The sequence below is a fragment of the Hakea prostrata genome, chromosome 3 (assembly GCF_041222555.1).
Source record: "Hakea prostrata isolate BN-2017 chromosome 3, UWA_Hpros_2, whole genome shotgun sequence".
In the NCBI taxonomy this organism is placed as follows: Eukaryota; Viridiplantae; Streptophyta; class Magnoliopsida; order Proteales; family Proteaceae; genus Hakea; species Hakea prostrata.
The window spans coordinates 54,493,392-54,520,137 of NC_142602.1; the positions used below are offsets into that span (position 1 = coordinate 54,493,392).

The window sequence follows — 26,746 nt, forward strand, 5'->3', positions numbered from 1 at the left end:
GAAGTACCTTCTTCTTTTACTAAGACCGCGCTTATTGCCTTGGAGAAATGGCTAAGTATGTGAATAATTGTTCTCCCGTTGAAGGTCGGCTAGAGAGGTGGAGTCCCAGCTTCTCCTTCAATTTCTAACGCTTGCTGACATTCATCGTCCATAGGTATCCTTTGCCTTCCCGAGCTCTTTAAGAGCTTTGAAGAAAGGCAGCATTTCTCACCCGATCGTGAGATAAATCTTTTTAGTCGCTACTCTTCCGGTTAGGCATTGATGTCTCTAACCGTCCTTGGTGACTCCATCTCGAGCAGGCTTTGATTTTCTCCGGGTTTGCCTCAATTCCTCTTTGGGATACCATAAACCCAAGGAATTTTCCGAAGAAACTCCAAAGCACATTTCTCCGGATTTAGCCTCATCCGGTATGTTCTCAAAGTATCAAAACTTCTTCAAGATCTTCCAGATGACTTCTTCGGACGATACTCTTTATGAGCATATCATCCACATATACTTCCATATTTCTTCCTATTTGGTCTTTGAAGACTTTGTTTACCATTCTTTGATAAGTGCCCCAGCTTCTTCAACCCGAATGGCATTACTTTATAAAGTAACTTTCTGATCCGTCTGAAGGCCGTTCCTTCTCGTCCTTGGGATTCATCATAATTTGATTATATCCCGAATAAGCGTCCATGAAGCTCAATACTTCATGTCCTGCTGTGCGTCGATCAAAGGTCGATCCAGGAAGTGGATAGCAATCCTTTGGGCATGCTTTATTCAAGTCCGTGTAATCTGTCACATTCTCCATTTCCGTTGGCTTTCTTCACCATGACTACATTCGCCAACCAAGTTGGGCATTCTATGGGTTTTATAAAACCCGATTGCTCTAGTTTCTCCACTTCGTCCGATGCATGTTTCTGCGAAAAATTCCTTCTTTTTGGATCATTGGAATTGCATTGTCCCTTATCCATAAGCTATGTTCTGCAATTCTTGATCTATTCCGGCATGTCTTCGGCCACCATGCGAATACATCTAGGTTGTTTTGGAGAAACTCGTGAGCTCTTCCTTGAATTCCGTAGGCTGTTCGGACCCGATCATAGTCCCTCTCTCGGAAGATCCGGATGGTTGATTCTCGCTTTTCAACCGGCTCGGCTCTCGCATAGCTTCTTCATCCCGGTCATCCCGAATTTCAATACTCATTGTATTGCCCGATCTCTCGCTTTTTGACTTTCTTAAGATAATTCACATAACATTGTCCGAGAGTCCTGATCAAGAGCACTCCCCGACTCCCTGTGGTTGGAAACTTCAACTTCATATGTGTTGGAGAAACCACCGCCCCTAAGGCGTTAAGAGTTGGCCTCCCGAGTAAAACGTTGTAGCTGAATTCCCAACCACCATGAATGTTGCTTGGACGCCGCATCCCAGGGGAGGTCCCGATCCTAGATCCAATTGGATAGTCCCTTCGGATATCACACCCCGAACCCATATAGTGAGTCCGCATGGGTCATCATCTCATCCTCAAACTTCAATTTCTTAAATGCTTCATAAGATAGTAAGTCGCGGAAGATCCCGTGTCCACAAGAACTCGGTGAACTTCTCGGTTTGCCAATTTCACTTTGATAACTATAGCATCGTCGTGAGAGAGTGACGCCCTTGAGATCTTCTCGTGAGGTTTTGGATCCGCATAAGTCATTTCTTCGTTTTCTTGGCAATTGCATCGATCCAACGAACCGTGCCTTTGCTTCCCTTCTTAATGGATTCTTCCTCGGTTTCAACATGTAATGGGGAAAACTCCGAGTGCGCTTTTGGATCCAGTCTTTTGTTGATCTGGTGGGGACTTCTCTCGATCTTGTCGCTTCTTCAAGTATTTTTCGTTCCCCCTCGATGAGCTTCTCATCTCGATCTTTAGATTTCGCACTCATCCGTATGTCCGTGTCTTTTGGAAACCAATCTTTGTCATATTCCTATCTTCTCCTCTTATCTTGCCCGGCCACTTCGTTTCTTTTTCGATCTGATAGAATTTCACCTCTTAGTATTAAGAGGTTAGTCTCCATTAGCTCTTTCTTTCCAAACTCCCTTTTGTCATCTCTTGTAGCATTTGATTTTACCTCTTTCTCCATAATTCTTCTTGTCCTTTACTCTTTGGACTCTTCTCCTTCGATAACTTCCAACCTTGCTTGTTTTTGGCATTTCTTGGTGCTCCATAAGTCCTCCTTGTCTTGGGTAATACCTCGAGCAAACCTTTGGGTTATTCCGCTCCATAGTCATTTACCCACCGTGTCATCCAACTCTTCTACCTCGATAGCCACTTTATCGAATCGAGAAGAAAGTCCCGAACGGACTCATTTGGTTTTTGCCTGATGGCAAAAAGGCTATCTCGTTGTCTTCTTACTCCCGATGCAACTTCGGAATCGGGCAATAAATTTTCTCCCGAGTTCTCGAAAGTTTTGGATGGATCTTGGCGGTAGGCTAGAAAACCATTTTATCGCCGGGCCTTTGAGAGATGCCGGGAAAGTTCGGCATAATAGCTCATCTTCTCGGCCAATAACAGCCATGACCGATTTAAAATAACTAATATGTTCTCGAGGATTGGACTTACCTTCAAAGGGAGTGAATGTCGGCATGATAAAGTTCGGTGGAAGAGGTGCTCTCATGACTTCTTCTGAGAAGGGTTCTCTATCAACCACATCATAGTCGTCATCGAGGTCCCGATCATCAAGCCGTCTCTCCATGGCATCTAATCTTCTTCCGAGACCATGCGCCTCTTGACGCTCTTGCGGAGACCGAACACTTCCGAGATCGATATTGGGAAGTTGGTCCATGAGAAGATCCATATTGACTAACCGACCCTCTCGGGTCGTTAGATCTAGAATGGCCTCTTCCGTGGCTTTCTCCTTCTTGCTCCCGAACTCCTTCATTTCTGCGCCCTTTTCTAGGTAAATCTTGAGTTTGTCTAAGCCCAGCCAAACGGTGGAACACACTTCCCCTCGACCGATCCTCTCGGGGACGTGGCTCTTCAATCTGCACTCCTTGAGATCTTTCTCCAACCCGTTGGCTGGTCTCCTTGGTATTCGGGATTTCTCCTTTCTTCATTCATCGGACGTTGCCTATCCCGAGTCCGACGGACGGCTTCACGCCTTCGTCCCTCTTGGGAATTTCCGGGGGTCCGGATGGTACCCCGATCCGATGGACTAAGCCTCGAACAACTCCTTGGAGTTCCAACATTTGTTGTTGGACTTCTCTTTGCATATTCTGCAAATCGGCCACTGTCGCTGGAATAGGAGGTTGACTCGAACCGCCTTCTCCAAATGGAGTTGGAATAGTTAACGGGGATTCTCCGGAACTCCTTCTTGACCTTCCTCCGGAATAGGAATTTGTCGATCTAGAGAAGGGAGAGTTTGTTCTTCAACACGTCCGTTTCGTCTCCCTTTCTCTCGCTCGAGTGAGAATTTGAGAACTTGCCACCCGAGGTGTGGTCGTCTCGTCATGACTTTTGTGACTTTCCCACGCGGCGCCAAATTGTTGCGTCTAGAACTTCTTCGAGAGCCGGATATTGAGATGACCACCTTAAGAGCTCTCCAACCAAGTTGGAATAACCGAGATGCCTGCACACACAAAGAAAGCAAGAACGGTCCGGCCTGTTTTGGCCGGGAACCGCCTCCGACGCTCAAATCAGCCTAGGTAACAATAATGGTTCTTGAGAGAGTTCTCAAGAACGTAATGAGTAAGTACTCGATGAAAGTTCTCGTTACCTTTCTCCATGTTGGAGGTAGGTTTATATAGAAGTTACCGGAGGCGGCGATTCCTTAGATTCCGGATCGATAGTTGAGGAGTGAGTGGAGTAGTGGAATAACGGCTCCTTCTTTGTCGCACCCGATATCGCCGTTATGCCGCTCACCTCCCCAATTCTCGGAATAGATATGCGAGTGTTTATGCGTAACTAACTCTTCTTGACTTAGTCAAGAGAGTCTTCCGAGAAATGCTAGAGTTGGATATTTTCCCAAGTGTGGCACTTCTCCAACGAAGAAATGAACCCGCCAGATGGAGGTGTCTCTCCCCGAATGAGGCCCTCGGGACCTTCTTCAGGGAAGAGGTGAGCCACCCACATGGGAGGTGTCTCCCCGACCGAGGTCCTCGGGACCTCTTCAAGGAAGAAACCAAAAACCAAGAGAGGTGTATTTGTCCCGGTGGGCCTCACCCTTTATGAGGGGGATGCACCCGGGGAGGTCCTCTCCCGAGGGGGTCCCCCCCAGGGGCCCCCCCGGGGGCCCCCGTGGGGGCCCCGGGGGGTCCATTTTGGGGGAGAGGGGGGGAGAGGGGGGGGGGGGGGGGGGGCCCCCCCCCCCCGAAAAGAAATTTCACTATTTAAAAAGCCTCACTCCACTCTCATACTCACAAAGTATTATCTTTTGTTTCTCTTATTTTTTTTTTTAGGTTTTTCTACAGAAAATATTTATAGGAAAATCTAAAATCTTAATCTTAATATGATTATAATTTTGACACAGTACTAATAATTGACCAAACCCTATTTCAATTACAAATACAATTGAAACTATAATTACATAGACCCGCAGAATACAAAAAATCCAAACTCAACAGTAGTAATTGGGAGGGTAAAATTTAGAATTCTGGGTTTGATGGTTGCAAGGGGAAAAGAAAAGAAGGAAGCAGAGACGTTGAAGAAGAGAGAGATAATTGATGAAGAGGAGGAAGTGAGTATAAGCAAATGCTAAGAGGTTTTAACCGTGGAAGCTTTTTGGAATCATCGGAAATGTTGGCAAAATATCGATGAAATCCTTATTGGCCGAAGTAATGTACATTGGTTAAGAGTCGGCCCGGGCTCAATCTAGGCTTGGGCAGGTTTGAGTCGGTTTGGTCCGTTTGGACCGATAAGGTTTTATTGACCACCCTACGTAAGAGGTCTTACTTGATATCATAAATTTCGGGATATAAAAGTGATAATGCGTAAATCCAAGGAACGCATTTGTAATTTCGCTAAAGGACTCATACCTATAATAGGACTCATCCCTAAAATAGATGCACGTCGACCGTGCTTTGGTATTTTCTCTATTTTCTGTGTCTCATTTGCACTGTGGTTTTAGTCGTGTTTGCCGAAAGGAAACCCTAGAACAGAGAGAGAGAGAGAGAGAGAGAGAGGAGAGCAAAGTTGGTGTTCGAAGAAGAGAAGGTGGAGTGACGGAGATAAAGTTCTTGAATTAATGGCGGAGCACTTGGCATCTATATTCGGTACAGAGAAGGATCGGGTTAATTGCCCTTTTTATTTCAAGATCGGAGCTTGCAGACATGGTGATAGGTGTTCTAGGCTTCATACGAAGCCAAGCATTAGTCCAACACTGCTTATTGCCAATATGTATCAGAGACCTGATATGATCACTCCTGGTCTTGATCCTCAGGGTCAAGCCATCGATCCTCACAAAGTCCAGGAGCACTTTGAGGTTTACACTTTTCTAACCCTTTTTCTGTTTGTTTTCTTCGATTCACAGTATTTTGGCTTCTGATAAACGTAAAAGATTTATTCTTTTTCCGATTATTAGCTTGGATGTGTTGTTATCGATTGTCGATTTGTTAATTTTATTGTTCGATCGAGTTTAGGGTTTTATCATGATTGTAAAGTTGATGCTTTTCTTTGTTCCTCTATGGAACTTCTTATCGGGTTCTAGGTTTCTTGGTTTCTCTGCCTTCCCTTCTGCTCTATGTTTTTCGTGGGCTTGTTTTGTTGGATATGGTCATTGGAACCTCTCAGGTTGTTCGTGTTTGCGCCTCCCCTCCCCTAATTCTTTTAACCTTGATAGATTGCTTTAGGGCCTGTTTGGTTACGTGAACCCCTGGATTTACCCGTTTGGTTGTGTGAATCCCTGGATTCATGTAATCTAGGGATTCACTTTTTACAAAAACGTGCATCCAGATCTATGGGATTGATTTCACCCCTACTATAAAAGCGTTAAATATTTGCCTATTCGCAAAATAGGATGAATTTATGGATTTCATTTCACAGATTCAGGTTAACCAAACAGTTAATTTACTAATATATGAAATAATTTACTAATATATGAAAGGGATGATTAACTTGGGATGAACACGATTAATTTTCTCTCAATCTAGACCTCAGGCGTGCTATTCTACTTTTATATTGTGTTTCTCTAACCTCTCACTCCCTATCATTTTCTCATTTCCGTTATGTGGTTTCATACGGTTTATGCTTTCTCTCTGGACCTTGTAATTTATCTATTTTCTTCCTGTTTGGTTGATAGTTTTTTAATTTTGTGTGTTTCTAGATCATGATATCAACACTTGTAGACATTTCATGGTATTTGTGATTTATTGCTTATTGCATCACTGATATTCATGCTCTTGCAATGTGCAAAATGAAAATCTGTCATTCTATTGCTGCAGAATTTTTATGAAGATCTATTTGAGGAGTTGAACAAATATGGAGAGATTGAAAGCTTGAATATTTGTGACAATTTGGCAGATCATATGGTAACTAACCAAACTTTTAAATCATGGTTTACCATTCTGTTGAGGATTGTTCTTTTTTTTTCTTCTTTCCTTCTTCTCTCTGGTTAGTGCTGAACTCACTTAATGTTTGATGGGCAGGTGGGTAATGTGTATGTTCAGTTTAGAGAGGAAGACCATGCTGCGAATGCTGTTAAGAACCTTAATGGAAGATTCTATGCAGGTAAGGTTTTTTACTGGTGTTACTTAGAGATTCTTGTTTATGGAAGTTAGTGATATTTATAAGCAGGTCACTGATATTGAATCAATGTTTCAGGACGTCCAATAATGGCAGACTTTTCTCCTGTAACGGATTTCCGTGAAGCCACATGTAGGCAATATGAGGAAAACACTTGCAATCGAGGTGGCTACTGCAACTTTATGCATCTGAAAAAGATTAGCAGGTGATACTATTATTTTACTATTTTGTCTTTCCATTTTATATGTGCTCAACACGTTAATAATACTTATAATGCGATGAATGGTTTGTAATTGCCAGGGAATTGAGGCGGCAACTATTTGGGAGGTATCGGCGAAGGCGTAGCCGCAGCCGAAGCAGGAGCAGAAGTCCAGTTAGACATCGAAATTATGAAGATCGCCCATATGGTGGTGGTGGTGGTGGCGGTGGCGGTGGTGGTGGTGGATATGGTGGAGGTGGAGGATTTGGTGGCGGCCGTGGGCGTGGTCGTGGTTTTGGTAGACGACATCATGATGACAGGGATCCCCATTACTTTGATGAGCGAGGCAGGAGGCCCAGGAGTCGAAGCCCAGGAAGGAGAAGGGGAAGAAGCCCAAGCCCCGGAGGAAGGAGGAATAGGAGTCCAGTTCGGGAAGGTAGTGCTGAAAGAAGGGCTAAAATTGAGCAATGGAACAGAGAGAGAGAACAGGCTCAATCTAGTAATAAGAATGACGGCAATGTTGATCACAATGTTGATGATAGCAATGGGTATTCTCAAAATGGAGGCCAATACAGTGAGCAGAAACATCAACAGCTACCTCAGGAGCAGGAAGGATTTGACTACTGATGCAATTGAGATTTGTGGTTTGTCTCTTGCTCCATATTATATCACTCTCTCTCCCTTGTTACTCCATAGGATAAGGGGTTGCGTTATTTCAGAAATCACCAATTTTCTAAATAAAGCTTACAGCCCATTTTCCACTGTGCAGGTGGTGTGCAGGTTCACAGTTCTGTGATATGGAATGTAGAACTTAATTTTTAGTTTTGGGTCCCTCTTCTCTCCTTTCTCAGATCTTCATGATATTTACTGTGTGCTTGCATGAAGGACCCATGTCTCCTTTCTGAGATCATCCATGATATTTTCCAGCTGTGTGCTTGCATGCATGGTGTGCCTGAGAATTATCCAAGTCTTCCAACTGGCCTTTTTCCATTCCCTCATTTTCTGGGGTCCCTATTGGCAGCAGAATTAGTTGTTAATTGTTTATATTTCAATATCTTTGGACACTAGATCCCATTTTGACAGTGGGCCTTCCATCCAACAGTAAGGTTGCTTCATTAGGACCACAGGGTTTGAGTCTGGAACAACCTCTCTGCCGAAGGGTTCGTACTTCAGGACCCTCCCCCAAACCCTGCAGTGGCCATGAGCCTTTGGTGGTGGTTACATCCTTTTTCCACAGTACTTCACCACCAAGAACTTTTAGAAATTTCTGTTGGAGCTTGGTATAGTGTGTGGTTTGGTGGTACTATTTAGGGAAGGAAAATGGCCAATTTTCTTTTGCTGTGTCTGGGTGCATGTTGCAATCAATTGGCCATTCTTTGACCATAGCTCTTCAGGTTTTTACTTTGTATTGGGCCTTTTGGCTATTCTTCCTGTCCTGCTTTTCCCAGAGTAGTGTGTTCTTACTGCTTTACGAGTTTTGCAGGTTCAGGTATCCCTGCTCATGGATCGGGCCTCTTTATATGGCAGCTTACCATGAAATTTCTGTACAGGTTGGTTGCATTATCAGCGGAGTGAGTTGGCAGGATATAACAGATATAATGATGGAAGCATTAATACTGCGGTAGTTCTCTTCAGATATGCACAGAGGCATTGGGCATTGGCAGGTGAGGTGTTCCGGAACTTTCAAGCCATTGTTTCCTATCAAAACTGCAGGTTACTATTTCTGGACATGGAATGAGCGAGCTGTTTTTGTTAAGCCTTTCAGACAATTTCAGCTAGGTTTTTTGAGTTTCGTAAATGTTGCTTTATGTCATTAATCACAATGGAAATTACACTGAACCATGTGGGAGTGTTTATTGTATCAGAAGAGATTATTGTTCAACTTTATTGGATTTGTTTAATCTCTAGTTTTATCTGAAGTTTGTTCTTGATATTGATCTTCGAGTGTTGAGTTTGAAGTCCAAAATTTCAATTTCTTGTAGTAGAGTTGATTTCCATTGTCCATACTGTTATTTTCCCCTTTTTTATTTATTTTTTATTTTTATCAAAACAAAATCCATCAAGTTACTTTTAACACAATTACATGGATTTGTCTGTGAGCCACAGGGTTCCTGTAAGACTAGTAGACGCTTCTATAGCTAGATTAGAAGCGTTCACTGTTATTTTCCCCATGTTTCTGACTCGTCCTTTGGTTTGCTGCTGCTTGCTTGTTTCATGTGTTGGTTTCTTTGGTGCTTTTGGTTTTTTGGGTTAAACATTTGGTGTTCTCGTTTTTTCAAGTTTTGCATCTTCTCTATTGTTATGGTTTAAAGTTTAACTGCCATACCATTGCAGAATCTCTAAAGCTAGGATGATTTTCTTTAGAATTACTGCGAGTGATACCAAGCTATATAAGCTAAAAATAGTGATACCAAGATATATATATAAGTTAAAAATGAATTGATGTTTTTGATGTTTTCATTGAGAATTTGGTAGTGTGGTTTGATGAACTTGAACCTTTCCAGTCTTTTGTGTGGAATACTCCTAGGAATTTAGTGTCAATGGGTAGAAAGGAGCTACTGATGCAATGAGATTTTGAGGCCATACATCCACAATGCCTATTGGTGCTATTTAGTTTTACTGAACTCCATCGAGTGAGTAATGCTTGTGAAAGGAAGGTGTACATTTTTTTCAGATTTTCTAGGGACCACGGGAAGAAATTAAAATGGAAGAAAAGGAAGAAATAGAATAGGAGCGAGCGATACGGAAAAGCTAAAAGTAGTAAGCCACAAACCCGGTAGGAACCACTTTTCTGTTCTTCTGAATCTGTATGCAATAAGTCCCGTGGATCTTGGTGGGTTCGTCTCCACTCTGTATGTACTGTACCTGTCAGGATTTCTATATTTTGGTCGGGTTCATCCCCATTCTGTTGTGAATTTGGATCGAAGTGAAATTTTCTCTCCTTTGTTTTCTTAATTAATGACAAAAATTCTTGATTTTGTTACCATCTCAAGGCACGTAGGATAAATTTCCAAGTCGAGGACAGAACTTAAACGAACTAAAATTAAGGTAATCTTGATTGAGTTTAATCCTTAACATTATTTGCTCTGAGCAAGGTAGCATATGTCACATCTGTACAGTTGGTACCTTATCTGGAGTACTCGGAGGTGTGACCCACAGCTTCGAAGATCAAGTTTATGAACGATCATATTCACTTAACACAATAACATAATGAAAAAAAAAGAACAAATTATTGTATTCAAGTAATTTAATAATAAAATTAAGAAATGATTTCAGAATGATCACAAAAGAATATCAAGAGTGTGGAAATAACGATACCAAATCAAAAGAAAAAGAGTATAATGGTAATATACCCCACAACAAATGCGGAAGATAAATCGAAAATCTAAAACAAGGTCTAAGCTATTACAATTAAAAATTAAAGTCTAGAAGAAATAAGAGTAAACTAATCAAAGTTTTCGTCTTCTTCACTTTAGGATTGTGCTCTTGTAATTTTAGGTCAGTATCTAGCTCATGATCCCATCGGCGAATAAGACGATGTCGACTGCTGTCAATAGGAGTTGTCAGTGTAGTCCAAACCTGAGTATTGGTCACACCATTGGTCTTGACCTTCTTCATTGATTTCCGAAGTTGAACCATGTAAGGAAGGGTCCTCTGTACCATAGCACAGGTTCTCTTCCAATCTTGCAAAATCATCTAAAATATGTCTACTGAAGGGTAAGCTCAAAAAGAACTTAGCAAGTAGTCCAATCACAACAAACATCTTCACACACAATTCGAAGCAATATCAATGCAATGAGATGAAACAATGAATGCAAGTGTGCCTCTAACTCTATATATGCCAGTCTCTATTGGCAAACACGCTTTAAGTCATAGCACCATACTCCTCTGGGTAGGTAAATCACTCTTCCCTTAACTTTCCCGGTCTTTTGGGTTCTTCGTTGGTAATTAGGTCCTACATTCTTCCTGAACATTCCATGGTTGGGGTTTAGGTCACCACTTTCTCACATCACCATTGGTTTGAGTATTGGCGCGTGTACATGGTTAATCTTAGCCCAATACAAGTCATCTACTTAGAGTTAGATACGTTCATTCCTCGCTTCTCGCGATCCTTTCTGGTATCCTTCCCCCTAGAGTCACCGTCTCCTTTCTAGCTACGTAGACTCTTAGCCTTATTGGTCATCCATAAATAGTAGATGAGAATCTCTCATGTCCTCTCACGGGTTGGTTACCGATTTTGAGCGTTCATGAGCCCAAGTCTACTACTGCAACCCTATCAATGAATGACCCCCACAATATGATTCATGTCCTCTCACAGGTTGGTTACCGGTATTGAGCACCTACAAATCCCCATTGCTGCCACGGGTCACTTGGTCTCAATTCCCCTTCCAATAGGGTCAGATTTGATAAGGGTTTCCCTAGCCAAATACTTCTAGACATGCCCTAGGTATGTCAACCAGTAGTCAGGAAAAGAGTCAAGAGGCACCATAGGAAAGCGTTCCATATCACCTCCACTGGTGTCCAACGACAGAAATGCCAAAAGAGCATTCCCCATTCCACAACTACAACCTAGGCATTCACATCATATCACGATTACATACATCATACAATCAAGTCAAATTCACATTCACATCATTCATGATTCATTCAGTATGTAAATCATAATATGAATAATGCTATTGTAATTATAGAAGTAATATGATACAAAGAAAGTAAAACAACAGTAGCTATTTTATGCATTCAAATCATATCATAACAAACACACAATATGCATATTGTGAGTGAACGTACTCACCTTGAATTTCGAATCTATAACTTTCAAGTGAGAGATCAGAGGACAAACCAAAATCACCTAAACAAGCTTGAGCAAACATGTATAGACCATAAGAAGTAAATCCAAAAGATCGGAGTTGAAACAGAGTCAAAACATGGAATTCTGTTGTCAGCAACTCCTTTGGTCGATGGTCCTTTGGTCTATGGCATCGACCAAATAGTGTACGGACATAATCTCCAATTTTGATTGGAAACTCGCCAAAATATATTGGAACACTCTGAAATTAACATGAAAATTTTAAAACAATATACTAAGACTATCTATGAAGGTCTAAACATCTAACAAGGTCAAAGGAATAGAATTCTAATAAAACCTTTATTAGGCTAAAACTGCGGATCATCACGAAAAGGCTTAGAATGAAAGGGAACTCATTCAAAAGGAATAAGAACAGTAGATCATGCCTAGAAAACAAGTAAGGAGAAGGTCTAACATAATTTAGAATAGAAAACTACAGTAAGAATAGATCATGCTATCTATTCTAGATCAAATACATGGAGAATCACCATATGGCTTTAAGGAAAGCATAGAGTGAATGATGATTCATTCTAAGACAAAGGAGATTAGAGGTTGGGTCATTACAATAGTGTAACACATTCCTCATAATCCAAACAACATGAGAGAACAGTAGAGAGAGTAGATTAAAGAAGAAAGAGGTAGAATACCAACCTTGTAGAAGAGTTATCAAAGAGAGACTTTGGTTGAATGCTTGTGGATCTTCCTTGGCTTGAGGACAAAGTTCTAGGGTTCTTTCCACATTCTCCAATAATTTAGAGGCAAAACAATTAGGTTTAGACTGAGGTTACAATATATAGGAGATCCAAAATCCAAAACTTTCAAAAATAACCAATTTTGTTTCCATAGTTTCTTTGGTCGATGGTATCGACCAATGGAAGATCGACCAAAGGGTCTCCCTTTGTTAACTTGCTGAATTTTGAGTCTCCAGGGTCAAAACCAACACTTGGGCCTTCAACCAACTTAGAGAAAGGTCTAATCTGACTTTCTAGAACTTTTCAAAGATATCCACACTGAACTCAGGGTCCCACTTCAAGGTCAAACATCAAATACATCACTTCTTCATCCAAAACAGGTATGGTGTCCAGGTTAGGGTTAGGGCTGCATTTCACAGCATAAATAAAACATGGATGGCAATCCAGGTAATGGAGGAGTTTGGGGAACTGATTAAGGACTTAGCAGCACTTGGGAGTGGTACTAACTATGAAGCGTAGACTTCGGCAACAATTATTGGCTTCAAAAAGGCCTCAAACTTATCAAAGTCTGGAATGTGACTCGGCTGGAATTGTGATATCGATAGAGGACTACATGGATTGCAAAACAAAGATGGAGTCTTTGCAATCTGATTTTGAAGTTGATAACATAGACAATTATGCCTTGTTATATGAGAATAAATGTACAGGGAAATTTTAGAGAACACCCTAGAAATATATACAAAAATTTGAGACACCTTAATAATATTTCAAGTTGGTTAAGATTTCAAATTATCTTTTAAAATGGCACAATATGAAACTGTTAGTAGATTCTGTTAAGTCATGATTGGACAATGCATGATCCTGAAATTGTTCGGGAGTTGCTTTTATCAAATATTTGTCCCACTGATCAATTGCATTTTGTCAAGTATTTGTCCCATTATGATTTCATCTGTCAATAAACACAACATCCTTTTTACTCTAAATTTGTTTGAAAAATAAAGAAGAAACTAGAACCAATTGAAATTCGAAGAAGAAAAGGGGAGGATTAATCATGATTACATTTTGTTTGGTCAATGTAGTGTTGGTAGAGTGGTAAGATCCGGATGACAAAACTCTCCCTTGAGGATGTAATCGAGGTGCGCGTAAGCTGGCCTGAATAATAATAGAATTAAAAAAAATAATAATAATAAAGAAATCGAAAAAGAAAAAAAGATAAATGATGTACTGGTCTTCTTAAGTTACAATATAGAGTGGTTTTTTTTTTTGTTTTTTTTATTGTGTGCACTTAAGTTGGGCCTAAGTTCTTGACTGCCTATTTAAGTGGGAAATATATAAATTTATTTATGTTATAAAATAAAGAAGATATTGAATACAAAAAAGAAAAACAAGATGAGTTCAATCAGAACTAGTCCATTCAGTTGAGTGCATTACATATTTATAGTAGAAGGAATATCTACTCTGATATGAAAATATCAGAGTCTACAAAGAAATACAATATATGATTCTTACACACAATAAGATATTCTTGATATGAAAAGATGGATTGCCACTCAAGATAGAAGGTGCATAGAATGGAAATATTGGTTGAGATATTCAATTGAAAGTATTGTCTATTGGGGGTGATGGATATCCACAATCAATATTATTTATAACACTCCCCCTTGGATGTCCATCAATAGATAATGTACCTCATTAAAACCTTACTAAGAAAAAACCCTGTGGAAAAAAATCTTAGTAAAGGAAAAAGAGTATACATATCTAAATAATACGTATTAGTAGCTGCCCCATTAAAAACCTTACCAGAAAAACCCAGTGGGATAAAACCTTGGTGAAGGGAAAAAGAGTGCAACACTTATTTTACTCCCCCTGATGATAACATCGTTGAGTATCTTTGAATACGCATATTCCAATATCATGTACTAGCTTCTCAAACTTTGAAGTAAACAATGCCTCCATAAATAAGTCTGTCAAATTATCAATTGCATGAATTCAATGAACATCAATTTCACCATTTTGTTGAAGATCATGAGTGAAGAAGAATTTCGGTGAAATATGTATCGTTCTATCTCCTTTGATGTATCATCGCTTCAATTGAGCTATGCATGCAACATAATCTTCATATAATATTGTTCAAACCCCTTCTTCTAGTAGAAGACTGCTTGCTTCCTGAATGTGTTGTATCATTGATCTAAACTAAATATAAAATAGTTAACATTCACTTGTTAATAAATAGCATGTTTGAGATCTAATTGTATATAGATCAGAAAAAAATCTTGCATCTGCATAACAAGTAAGTTGATGTCCACATTCATAAAATAATGGGATAATTACTATTGCCCCCTTGTACTTTGGTTTTATTACTAATCAAACCTCTTTCTTTATGAAATTACTGTTGCCCCCCTCACTTCTAACGGTGTTAAGTGGTTGTTAACATCAAGGGATAATTACTATTGCCCCCACTTGTTATACTATATCCCCGTTTCAATCTACCACCTTACTTTGTCATAATTACTTCCCCCCGGCCGTGCGTGTGTGCCTCCATTTAATCCCAATCCCTTTCACTCTTCTTTTCCCTTTGTCTTCCCCCTTATTGTATAATCTCCTCTAAAATCCCTAATAATTTTTTTAAACCGGGGGGGATTACTCATTTGCGTACCCTCCTTTCCTTCTCGGCGTTTTGTGGTTTCTCTGGTGGGTTGTGCGTGTTAACTCCCGGGGGTGTTCTCGTTCCATATTAAACCCGTCCCCCCCCCCTTTGTGGTTTCCTTCCCTCGTTGCTGGGGGGTGGGACCTCTTTTTCTTTCTTTTTTTGTTTGGGTGGACCTTTTTTTTCTTGGTTGGTATTGCTTTTCGGTTTTGGTGCTTTTTTTCTTTGGGACGTGGCTCTTTCCCCCGGCTTCGGTCGTCCCTCAAATATGTAATGTCTATTTTGCCCTTCATTAAAATTAAGAAATTAAAAATATGACAGTTACCCTCATTTTTAGAAACTATATTGAATATCAATTATATCTTTAAAATCTTATATTTTACAATAAATTTTAGCTTTGGTGGGACCACATACTTTGTACAATGGTTAGCATATATTAGGAAATTTCAACTTTGAAATACATTTGATATTTCCTAATATTTTAGTTTCTATTTTAAGTTTTATTTAATCACATATTTCCTTTATTCGGTGAATTCTTTTTAAAGAAGAAAAATCAAGTCTTTTCTTTATTCGGTAGTTTCTTTTTAGAAAAGAAAAATTAATTTAAAGTTAATTTTTCTCCATAGTTAATTAGGCAGAGTATTATAACTTGCAAAAGAGTAAATAAGTAAAAAGATAATTGTAGGGTTATTTTTGGGTTTTAAAAAAAATATATAGATGCCACATCATCAGTAAACTAACTGAACTTAACGGAAGGGGGCATTAGTAATTTTAAACAAAGTTAAAGGTTTGATTAGTAATTTTAAAAAGTAGAGGGGATAAAGTAGTAATAAAATCAGAGTACAAGGGGGCAACAGTAATTATCCCTAAAATAATATCATGTCAATAATTTTTCGAATTTACTGAAATATATGTTTTATAACATTTCAGTGTCTTTGTATTGGAGAAGAGATAAATCTTGCTAATACACTTATAGAAAATGCGACATCCGATTGTATATTATTAGCAAGATACATTAACGCCCCAATTACACTTAGATATGGTACTTCAAGATCAGTAAGTTCTTCATATTTTCATGGGGTTGAAATGAATATTTTATTTATGTTAAACGAACTTACAACCATTGGGGTACTCAATGGATATATTTTATCCATGTAAAATCGCTTCAAAATCTTCTCTATAGAAGCTAATTGATGAACGAATATTCTATTCGTCAAATGATCAATACTTTGTCTCTCCAAGATCTTTCATTTCAAATTCTTTCTTCAAATAGTATACTGCTTTTGGAAGCTCTTCAGGAGTTCCGGTGATATTTAAATCATCATCATATACACTTACTAAAATTAGATAAATATCCTTTAATAAAGGCACAATAATAAATTGGATAATTTTTATACTTTCATTTAGTAAATATTCACTAAGGAGATTATACTATATATGCCTTGATAATCTTTGAAGCCTTATTAAACAAACTTCCTAAGAATTTTATGTGCTTCAGGTATTTTGAATCCTTCAGAGATTTTCATATATATTTTATACTCGAGTGAGCTATATAAATAGGCTGTAACAATATCTATTAGACGCATGTCAAAATTTTCATATACTGTCAGATTAATAAGATATCTAAAGGTGATTGCATCCACCACAAGAGAACATGTTTCCATGTAATCAATGCCAGGCATCTGCGAAAAATTTTGTGCCATAATTCATACTTTATATATCACGATTTCATTTTTTTTCTCATTTCATTTTTCGCAGAAAACTCAATTGTACCCCACTAGCTTTATACCTCAGATGTTGGACTATAAGTCCAAAAACTTTATTTTTCAAGCGACTTCTCTACATTTTGGCCAATCATTTCTTGATTTATATTCATCAACAAATTTATGTTCAAGATCCTCGTCTTGTTGTATTATTTCAACAATAACATAATATTCAAAAATGTTGTCGATAACTTTATCATTTCGGTTCCATCTTTTTCTGCAATGACATAACTAATCGAGATCTCTTCATTATTTTCAGGTACCTGAACCTCTTCTGGGGTTTTATAGAAAATTATGTCTTCAGGATTTTCATAATCAATTATTTCTATATTATGACCATCTTGATCATTTGCTCCTTTCCTTTTCTATGATTTTATCCTTGGAATCTATTGATCTTCCACGTTTTAAACGTGGTTTAATTTCATTGCACTGATAGATTGTCTTGCTGGGACATCAATTCTAATTGGAGCATTTACAGCTGGAATATGAGATTTAGTAACTCTTAGCGAGTCAAACAAATCGCGGCTTGATTCATAATATTTATTGCATTATCCTTTGAACTTCAAGTTCACAGTGCTCAGTGCGAGGATCTAATGAGATAATGATAATGCATACAATCAATCACTTTTTCCAATTGTTTATTCTCTCCCCCTCATGTTTGAAAAACTAATTCATTAAATAAATCTCCTATCATTGGCAATATATTGAATTATATAAAGAGATTCATATCCAACATATATTCTCAACTTTATTTGGGAACTCATCTTTGTGCGCTGTGGTGGAGCAATTAGAACATAAGCTGCACATCTAAAAAATTTTAAAATGATAAATATTTTGCTTCTGACTATAAGCCAATTATAATAGGGAGAATTTATGACAACCTTTTGGCTTGATGCGTACAAATGATGCTTTGTTCTCATAAACAATGGTTTAACTATTAATTGGAGACATTTAATAAATAATTTTACCAAACCATTTTGGATATAAACATGAGCAACAGGCTATTCAACTGTGATTTCAGTTGTTATACAATAATCATAAAGCCTGAGATGTAAATTCATCAGCATTATCAAAACAAACTGTATTTATCTTATAATCCATAAATTATGCTCTTAATCTCATTATTTGAGCAAACAATCTAGAAAACACCAAATTGCGAGTTCATAATGAACATACATGTGACCACTTTATAGATGCATCTACTAAAACCATATATTATCTGAAGACTCCACATGATGGGTGAATGGGCCAATATATTTCACCCTGTATACGTTTCAAAGACGTAGAATGTTTAATCTCAACTTTAGCTGGTGAATATCTAATAATAAATTTATCTTGAGAACAAGCAACATAAGAAAATTAATTTAATTGAAGAATCTTTTGGTTCTTCAATGGATGACAATTGAATTTTCAATAATTTTTTGCATCATACTTGATCCGGAATGGTTCAACTAGTCATTCCAAATAATAAAATTATTGGAATCAATGTTCATTTGATTTACCCAAATATGTGTTTTAACCATGCGAATATTCATGTAGTACAAATTGGGAGAAAATATCTAACACTTCTGTAGTGATGTATAGATATTTACTTTTACCATTATTTGTAGTCTCAATCTGATAATCGTTTTGGCAAATAGCTTTGAAACTTAATAAGTTTATTTGAGACTTACTACAAAATAATGAATTATTTATAGCCAATTTCATCTCTCAGATAATAATAGATTAGCTCTTCCGGAGCTTCCAATCAATGTTGTACTATCGATTATTATATGAACATTGGCTTCCGCATCATCAAATAAGATAATTTTTTTTTCTCTAAGAATAATATGCGTCGTAGCATATAAGAGAATATTCACATTCTTCGTCAAAATGAAACAAAATAAATCAAAAGATATATAGAAAGTCAATAAAAAAATTACATAAGAAAAATATTAAATTTAAGATAAACTAACATATGAGATGAGATTTGAAGAGAAAAGAATTACAAACTAATATAATATTAATTTTATTTTTATTTGAACTCGACTAACATAATCAAATATTCAACTATTATCTTCAAAGAAGTTTACAGCATCTAGATGTGTATTATCTGTGAAGTCATCAAAATCATTCATTTTATAGACAAAAATTGTTCAAGTATCATGATTTTGGAAAATCCAATTTATCTTCACATTATTTTTATTTCTTTAATTAATGCTTGACAAAGCTTAATTAAATATTGTGGAGCATGACAGATACATGTCTAATAGCTTTCATACCACATCGGTAACAAATATTATCTTCACTTCTTGAATTGTTATATTGAGAATCCTTATTATTCTCTTATTTATTTTCATAATAATGACTGTAATTATTCCGTCTTTTGCCTCATCCTCTTCCACAGTCATGACCATAATTTTAATTTTGCTTCTTTCAGGCATATCATGAATTGTTGCATTCACTTCAGGGAATGGAACAGAACCAATAAGACAGGCTTCATGACTTTTTATTAATAGTCCATTATTTTACTCAGCCACAAATAGGCATGATATCATTCAGAGTATTTCTTAAAACTCCTTTTACAATATTGTTATTGTAACAACAAATCTGAAACTTGAAAATTTGCTGGCATATTTTCATGAATAATATTTTCTCCTTATAATTTCAATAGAGAATTAATTTCAAAAACTACAGAACTGTATTTATTTACAGTTTCAAATCTTGCAACTTCAAGTGCATCTCAGAAACTGTATTCATTTACAGTTTCAAATCTTGCAACTTCAAATGCATCTGCAGAAATGTATTCATTTACATTTTCAAATCTTGCAACTTCATGTGCATCTGTAGAACTGTATTCATTTACAGTTTCAAATCTTGCAACTTCAGGTGTATTTAATAATATTTGTGGTACAAAGCTGACAACCACTATATACAATAAATAAAATCAATTGTTAATGACAAATCACAATTGTTAAGAAAATCTAATATCTTATTATTTGTTTGATTCTTAGATTCAATAAAACACATACTTTTTTTTATCATGATGCGCTTACATTTCAAGATGGACAAGGTAAACTCCATTGTTTACAAAAATGTACGAGGAGGTCGAATCATTCTTTTTACTTTGGAATATAAAACATAATGATACATAGTCTGCTGTCTTTCTTCTCAAAACGCAATACTTAGAGTGGAGTCGTTCACAATTACTTCGAGCGGAATCGTGCTGATAACGTGTTATAAAATAAAGAAGATATTGAATACAAAGAAGAAAGACAAGATGAGTTCAATCATAACTAGTCCATTCAGTTGAGTGCATTACATATTTATAGTAGAAGAAATATCAGAGTCTATAAAGAAATACAATATATGATTCTTACAAACAATAAGATATTCTTGATATGTTATTATTGATTGCCACTCAAGATAGAAGGTGCACAGAATGGAAATATTGACTGCCAACATTGTGGGTTGAGATCATTGTAATCTTCAATTAAGATGGGATGTGAATCACCAAGATTGTATACTGAGGTGGTTGAGATATTCAATTGGAAGTATTGTCTATTGGGGGTGATGGATATCCACAATCAATATTATTTATAACAATTTATTTTTTCTCCCTTCTTCAAAATATTAAGTTATCCACTATTAACTTTGCAATTGAAATGACCATTTTTCTCATGTGGGTGAAGGAAAACATAAATTTACATTTTTTCCAAACATCACTTAATTTGTTTTTTGGTAATTTACAAAAGTAGGAAATTTGATATATTTTTAATACAAAGACACTAATATTTGTCTTCATATTTTTAATACAAAGACACTAATATTTGTCTTTTTCTCTAATTCAATTTCCCATTTTAGTAAAAAACGGGGCAGTTGCCATTTTAAGAGATACTCTAGGTTTTCTCTGCCAGCTTGAAATATTTTTGGGTGTTCTTGAAATTTTTCCTAAATGTATTGGTTAAACTTTTTGGTGAATTAAGTTGTAAAGTTACAGATTTTTAACCCAGTGATGAATGGACCCACGATTATGAGAGATGAGGTTAGACATCCTAGGTTTTGATTCTTGTGGTTTTGAATAGAGAACATTATAAAAAAGATCTACTCAATAATATATTTTTTTTATAAAATTTTACTCAAATTGATTCTATTTTCTAAAATAATTATTGAATTCCAAATTTTATGATAATTTTTTTCGCCCAACTAACATTGTACCATGAAGTATCCATATTACTCTCAAGTCTTTCATTGCAAACGATGAAATTGCAAATGATAGGAAGACTAAGAGCTACAAAAGATAAGATGTTGTTAACCTTAGATTTGCCAAGAGATTGAAGGAATTGCCAAGTGTTTCTCACAGGTTTTTATATAAAAGACTTGAGGGTAATTTGGATATTTCGTAGTAGAATATTAATTGGGTGGAAAAAAGTATCACAAAATTTGAAATTTGAAACTTATTTTAAAAAATAAGATCCATTCAAATAAAAAGTTTTTAAAATAATCTTATGACTTTTTTTTTAATAGATCTGATTGTCTGGGAATTCCCTTTTGAATATTTATTCTTGTTTACAGTTCAGGGTAAGGGTGTCAATTGGTACGGTTTCGGTAATTTGGTACAGTACAAACTTTGAATACCGAAAACCAGAACTGTACCGTACTGTACCAAATTTACATAGTACGGTACAGTTTCACTATTTGTAAAAACGGTTTGGTACAGTTTCGGAATTAAATCGGTACGGGAAAACGGTTTAAACATGGTATCTAATGCAGTACAATTTGGGTATGAACGAATCCATGCCACCTTTGTCATTAGTTCATTAAGATCCTAATGAAATTGCGATCGAACAATCGATATAATCTGACATTAACAAAGACAAACCAAGTAAATCTAAAAAGAGGAGTGAAGGATGAAACGAAAAACTGAAATAGAGAATTAGGGATAGGGTAAAGGTAAAGTGTTTTAAATGTAAAATTACATTTATTTTCTTTAATTTGGTACGGTACCAATTCAGTACGGTTTCGGTACATTATGAGTACCTAAAATTGAAACCGTATTGAAGAAATTCGGTTTTGGTACGTACCATACCGAATTTTGAACTGGGCGATATGGTTTTAGATGGCACGATTCGGTACACAATTGACACCCTTAGTTCAGGGTGAACTGATGTAATGTCTTCCCTTTTTCACTTTTTAATATCAATACGTGTCTTACCCAAAAACAAAAAATATCAATACATATGATTTTTACTAGAAGCTTAAAAAAAGGGGGAAAAATTACGTGATTAGCTGCTTTTAACTAGTTTTGTAAAGTGAAACATTGAGTGGTTATTTTTGTAAGGGGAAACCTAAAGCAGCTAATCTCGAAATTTTCCCAAAAAAATTAACAAGGTTTTAGATATCATTGGCTTGTGGATCATTGACTTTCTATTTTTTGGGAATTGAGGTTTGTTCAACTTAGTTTAAGTATGGTCATATACTTTCACATCAAGGAATGAGGTACGGGTGTTTTGCTAATTTTTTTTCTTTCTTTTTGGGAGTTTATATTAGAGGGGGGAATATTACTAATATAAGTGCTGCCAGATGTGTGCGAATCCAAGACCTCTTCATGGGAATTTGGGCTTTTAAGTGCTCAACTAACACACCATTGGCGCCATTGATTCATTGTTACCAACCCTAATCGGAGAATTCAGTTATAAATTGGAAAAAATTGTCAAGTGCATATCTTTCTGAATATAAAGTCTAATCATTCACACAAATCCGTTGTAGTCTAGTTGGTCAGGATATTCGGCTCTCACCCGAAAGACCCGGGTTCAAGTCCCGGCAACGGAATTGATATTTTTTTAGTTTATTTCAATGGGTAGAGTCTGTGGAGAACCTTTTTCCTTTTGAATTTTACTTACCACTAGCCTAGAAATAATTAAACAGTAACAGCTTTTATCGAGATGTCTCTCCATTGAATTATACTAAAATACATTAGCTAGAGCGATATAATATTCGATACAGGACGATACATCTATTAAAATCACCTGACCGATACGATACTCAACATTGAAGTTGACCGATACGATTCAGAACGATACGTCTCTTAAAATCATCTGACCGATATGATACATCTCTTAGTTTATTTCAATCGAGACGATACATCTTGATACATCTCTCCATTGCTCCTTGGTTGGGGAGATAATGAGTTGCTTTGTAGTACTTGAGGCAGCTTCAGGGCAAATGAGAAGCTTCCAAGCTGTCTTGAATGTTAAACGAGGCTCATGACATTTTTGCTAAATTAAATGCTGAGGGATGACGTTTGAGAGAGGGGATACTAATCCCTTATCCTCCGCTGGCCTGACCAAAAAGCCACAGGGCGACAGTGGTTGTCATCGAGCCCTGCCACCCCTCCTGAAAAGCGCCACTATCGTGACTTGACCAACAAGCTTTGTTCACGTTGGTTCTTGGGTCTCTGATTTGATTTGGCCGGATTGTTCCGGTTCAGCGGTTCGTGTCGAGTTGCCCATAACATTAGCCCCCTAGTCTTTATGACAAATCTTGCTATGGAGAATACCTTTGAACTGACTGAAACGGCTTGCCCAAGAGTCAACCGAGAAGCCCATGCAGTGCTCTCAATCATCGCTGAAGAGGTGGGAGATCTCGAGGCACACGTGTTTGCAGGCGTTGTCTACGTTGATGGTTGTTGCCTTCAGTCGCGTCATATACCCATTTCCCAAAATGACGACTTTTGCAGAGAGGTGCACTTGAAGACTCATACTGCCTTTGAACCAAGGCGTCCATAGGGGTGGTGCTCATTGCTCATATCCTCAGAATCTCGCACGGTCTTGAGTAGTTTTTTGGGTCGGTTCCTCTCCGAATTGTGCTTCCAAGCTTTCTGCAATTTCTAGGGTGTTGTCTTGGTGTTGCATCTATACGCCAGACCCTATTCTTCCTTTATTGAGTGAGTTTCTCTTTCTTGTCTAGAGCAATGAGTAGGAAGTTAGTAAAGAGACGTACTGCTGCAAGTTCACCAAATGTCCGTGTACAGCCCTCTTCGAATCCATGGGCAGAACACGGAATTTCCGGCGATCAATTTGGTGACAAACCCCTTTCTGAGACGGCTACTGGTTTTGCCGAAGTATCACATCCACCCTAAAATCCACCTAGGGTATAACCTAGTTGGATTACTCAGGGGAGTGATCCACAGTCCCGATGATTCAGTTTAGGAACGATCATAACCACTTAGTACAATAATATAATCAAAAAGCAAGAACAAATCTTTGTATTTAAGTAATTTAATAATAAGTCAAGAAAGGATCTCAGAAGGATCGGAAAAGAACATCAGAGTGCTGAAAATTATACCAATAGAATAAATAGTCAACATGCAGAAATGATGTGGAAATTCCCTCTACAACATTAGCGGAAGGTAGATCGAATAAAAATAAGGGTTACAACCGGTTCCCAAATAAAAAGGGGAACAACTAAACTACGGTCGTGACGAATCAAATAAAAGGTCAAAAGAGAATAGGACGATATCCCATTGCTGTCACACAAGTGTAAAAGCCGAACTGCTCCAGATAAGTACCAATCTCGTATTGATAGTCTTCATCAACTTAGTCGCCATAACCGGTATTTTATGAGTCACTAACTTGGTCTTCAAAGTATTGACCATTATAGTCAACAGTAGTAGTACCTGCAAGAAAGTCTAACAAGAGATGTTGCAAAAAGGAGTGAGTTCAAAAGAACTCAACAAGGCAATTATTCCATAAACATAAGCCATATGAATACAAGCCATAACTCGATGCAATATGATATGAAACACATGATGCAAGTATGATTCTAACTCTATGAATGCTAGTCTCTAAGGTAGACCTGCTTTAAGTCATAGCACCATACTTCTTTGGGTAGGTCCACTCACACCCTCAACCATTTAAGATATCTTGGGTTCCCTCAACCATTTAATATATCTTGGGCAACCGGTTAGTAATGGGTCCTGCATCCCTTTTAGACATTCCTTGGCTGGGGATTTGGTCACCACTCTCTCACATCACCATTTGGCATAAGTATTGGTGCATGTCACGGTAAAGCCTAGCCCAATGCAAGTCATCTACTTAGTCGTATCAAGTCAGATCCGGATACGTCCATTCCTCCTCAACCATTTAAGATATCTTGGATCCTTTCCGGTATCCTTCACACTAGAGTCAGCGTATTCCCTTTCGGACTACGGACTCATCAACCCTATTGGTCATCCACAAATAGTAGATGGGAAGCTCTCACGTCCCCTCATGGATCATTTCACCGGTCTTGAGTGCCCGTGAGCCCAAGTCTAGCCATTTGCAACCCTACCAATAAATGGCTCCCACAATGTGATTTATGACCTCTCACGGATCATTTCACCGGTCTTGAGTGCCCACAAATCCCCACTACTACCACGGATCTTTTGGTCTCAATACCCTTCAGATTCGGGTCTGACACGACAAGGACATCCTAGCCACCCACTAGACAGTCCTATGTATGTCGTCCAATAATCCGGGAAAGTGTCGATGGGCATCTTCGGAAAACATCCCATACTATTCCCTCCGATGTCCAAGGACAGAAGTGCCAGTAGGACACTCCCCAATCCCAAATTATACATAAGCAATCACATGCTTATTTCCATCAAATCACATATCAACGATACATCATCATAAGAAAAGATATGTCATAACATCTCACGATCAAGTGTATAAGTTCATGACAAGAATAAATAGACATGATAAACAAAGTAATTAAGCATGGTGCTACTGTCATAAGGTAACTACAATAGTCATATGATGTCTAGAATCAATTAATAAGCTAAGTCTATTAAATTGCCAACAACAGTGTAAAAGTCATACAATCTATGTTATATGGCGATAACCGTCCTTACCTTAAGCCGTGATGATGATGATCCAAAGGTCACAAAAGAATGATCCAATGATGGTATTAAGACCTTAGACAAACATAAATGAAAGATTAGAGAAGAAATCGGGAAAATCGGAGGTCGAACGGGTCAAAATGGCGAAAAACAAAGTTCAGCAGCATGCTTGGTCGATGCTCCTTGGTTGATGGGATCGACCAAATAGAATTCAGCGCGGGCAGAATAGTGGATTTTGGGATTTTTGGTCTGAAATCGATCTTCCGGGGCTCGGATCGATCCGAAACTTGGAGGGATGATTAATAACAATGTAAGAACACATCTAAGCAAGTAATTAACATCATCTAATGGTTTAATTAGAAAGCCCCAAATTGGAATACTAAGTTCTAGAGACAAGAATCATAGCATTAATGAGAAATCAATGTAATTGAAAGGGAAGCTAGGGAATTAGTTGGGGAATGGGTTAGGAACAAGATTACAATCATTTGCAAGCTATTACTTAGACTAATCATACTTCACACTTCAGTTTAGGACAAGAAATCAAGTTGCTAAGCAAGGAATCATGGTAATGCATATGCAAGGATCAAAATGAGAGTGAGGCATAGCAAGAATGAAGGGGAAACTAATGTAAATGGGAGGGGACACACATGACAAAGTGTTTGCAAGGTTGCAGCACCTTGGCCATGGTCTCAACAGTAAGAAGAAGAAGAGGGATGAGTAGGATAGAGAGCAAGAGAGAGAATCATACCTTAGAAAATGATAATGGAGGCAAGAGACAATGATTACAATGATTAGAATAGAATATCCTTCACCAATATCAAGGAGGAGCTTTGGGGAACCTTCTCCACGTTCTCAGGTGTTGAAATGATTAGAATAGGGTTCAAAACACGAGGCTAGGCTAAATAAAGGGTGGAATATTCCAAAAGGATCTTTAACTTGCAGCTGGGCAGCCTTGGTCGATGCTCCTTGGTTGATGGGATCGATCAAGCATAGTTCAACAACTTCGGACAGGGATTTAAAGGGCTATACGGGGTCAAAT

At 37.7% G+C, this 26,746-nt stretch overlaps 1 protein-coding gene and 1 non-coding gene across 3 annotated transcripts; both read left to right on the plus strand.

Moving 5' to 3' along the window:
- The first annotated feature begins 4,977 nt into the window (after positions 1-4,977).
- Positions 4,978-10,312, plus strand: LOC149022508 (splicing factor U2af small subunit B-like). Of its 2 annotated transcripts, none has more exons than XM_089150577.1 (6): positions 4,978-5,438; positions 6,397-6,483; positions 6,601-6,682; positions 6,776-6,902; positions 6,998-7,540; positions 7,666-10,312. In XM_089150577.1, the coding sequence occupies exons 1-5, from the start codon at positions 5,202-5,204 to the stop codon at positions 7,521-7,523; spliced, it is 1,059 nt and encodes a 352-aa protein (XP_089006703.1). In that variant the 5' UTR covers positions 4,978-5,201; the 3' UTR covers positions 7,524-7,540; positions 7,666-10,312. The 2 variants fall into 2 exon arrangements, with proteins under 2 accessions (XP_089006703.1, XP_089006702.1); XM_089150576.1 differs by having other exon boundaries at positions 4,979-5,438; positions 8,447-10,309.
- A 12,273-nt stretch (positions 10,313-22,585) lies between these two features.
- Positions 22,586-22,658, plus strand: TRNAE-CUC (transfer RNA glutamic acid (anticodon CUC)). The gene has a single exon. It is a non-coding gene; the product is annotated as a tRNA-Glu (tRNA).
- Positions 22,659-26,746: the final 4,088 nt, after the last annotated feature.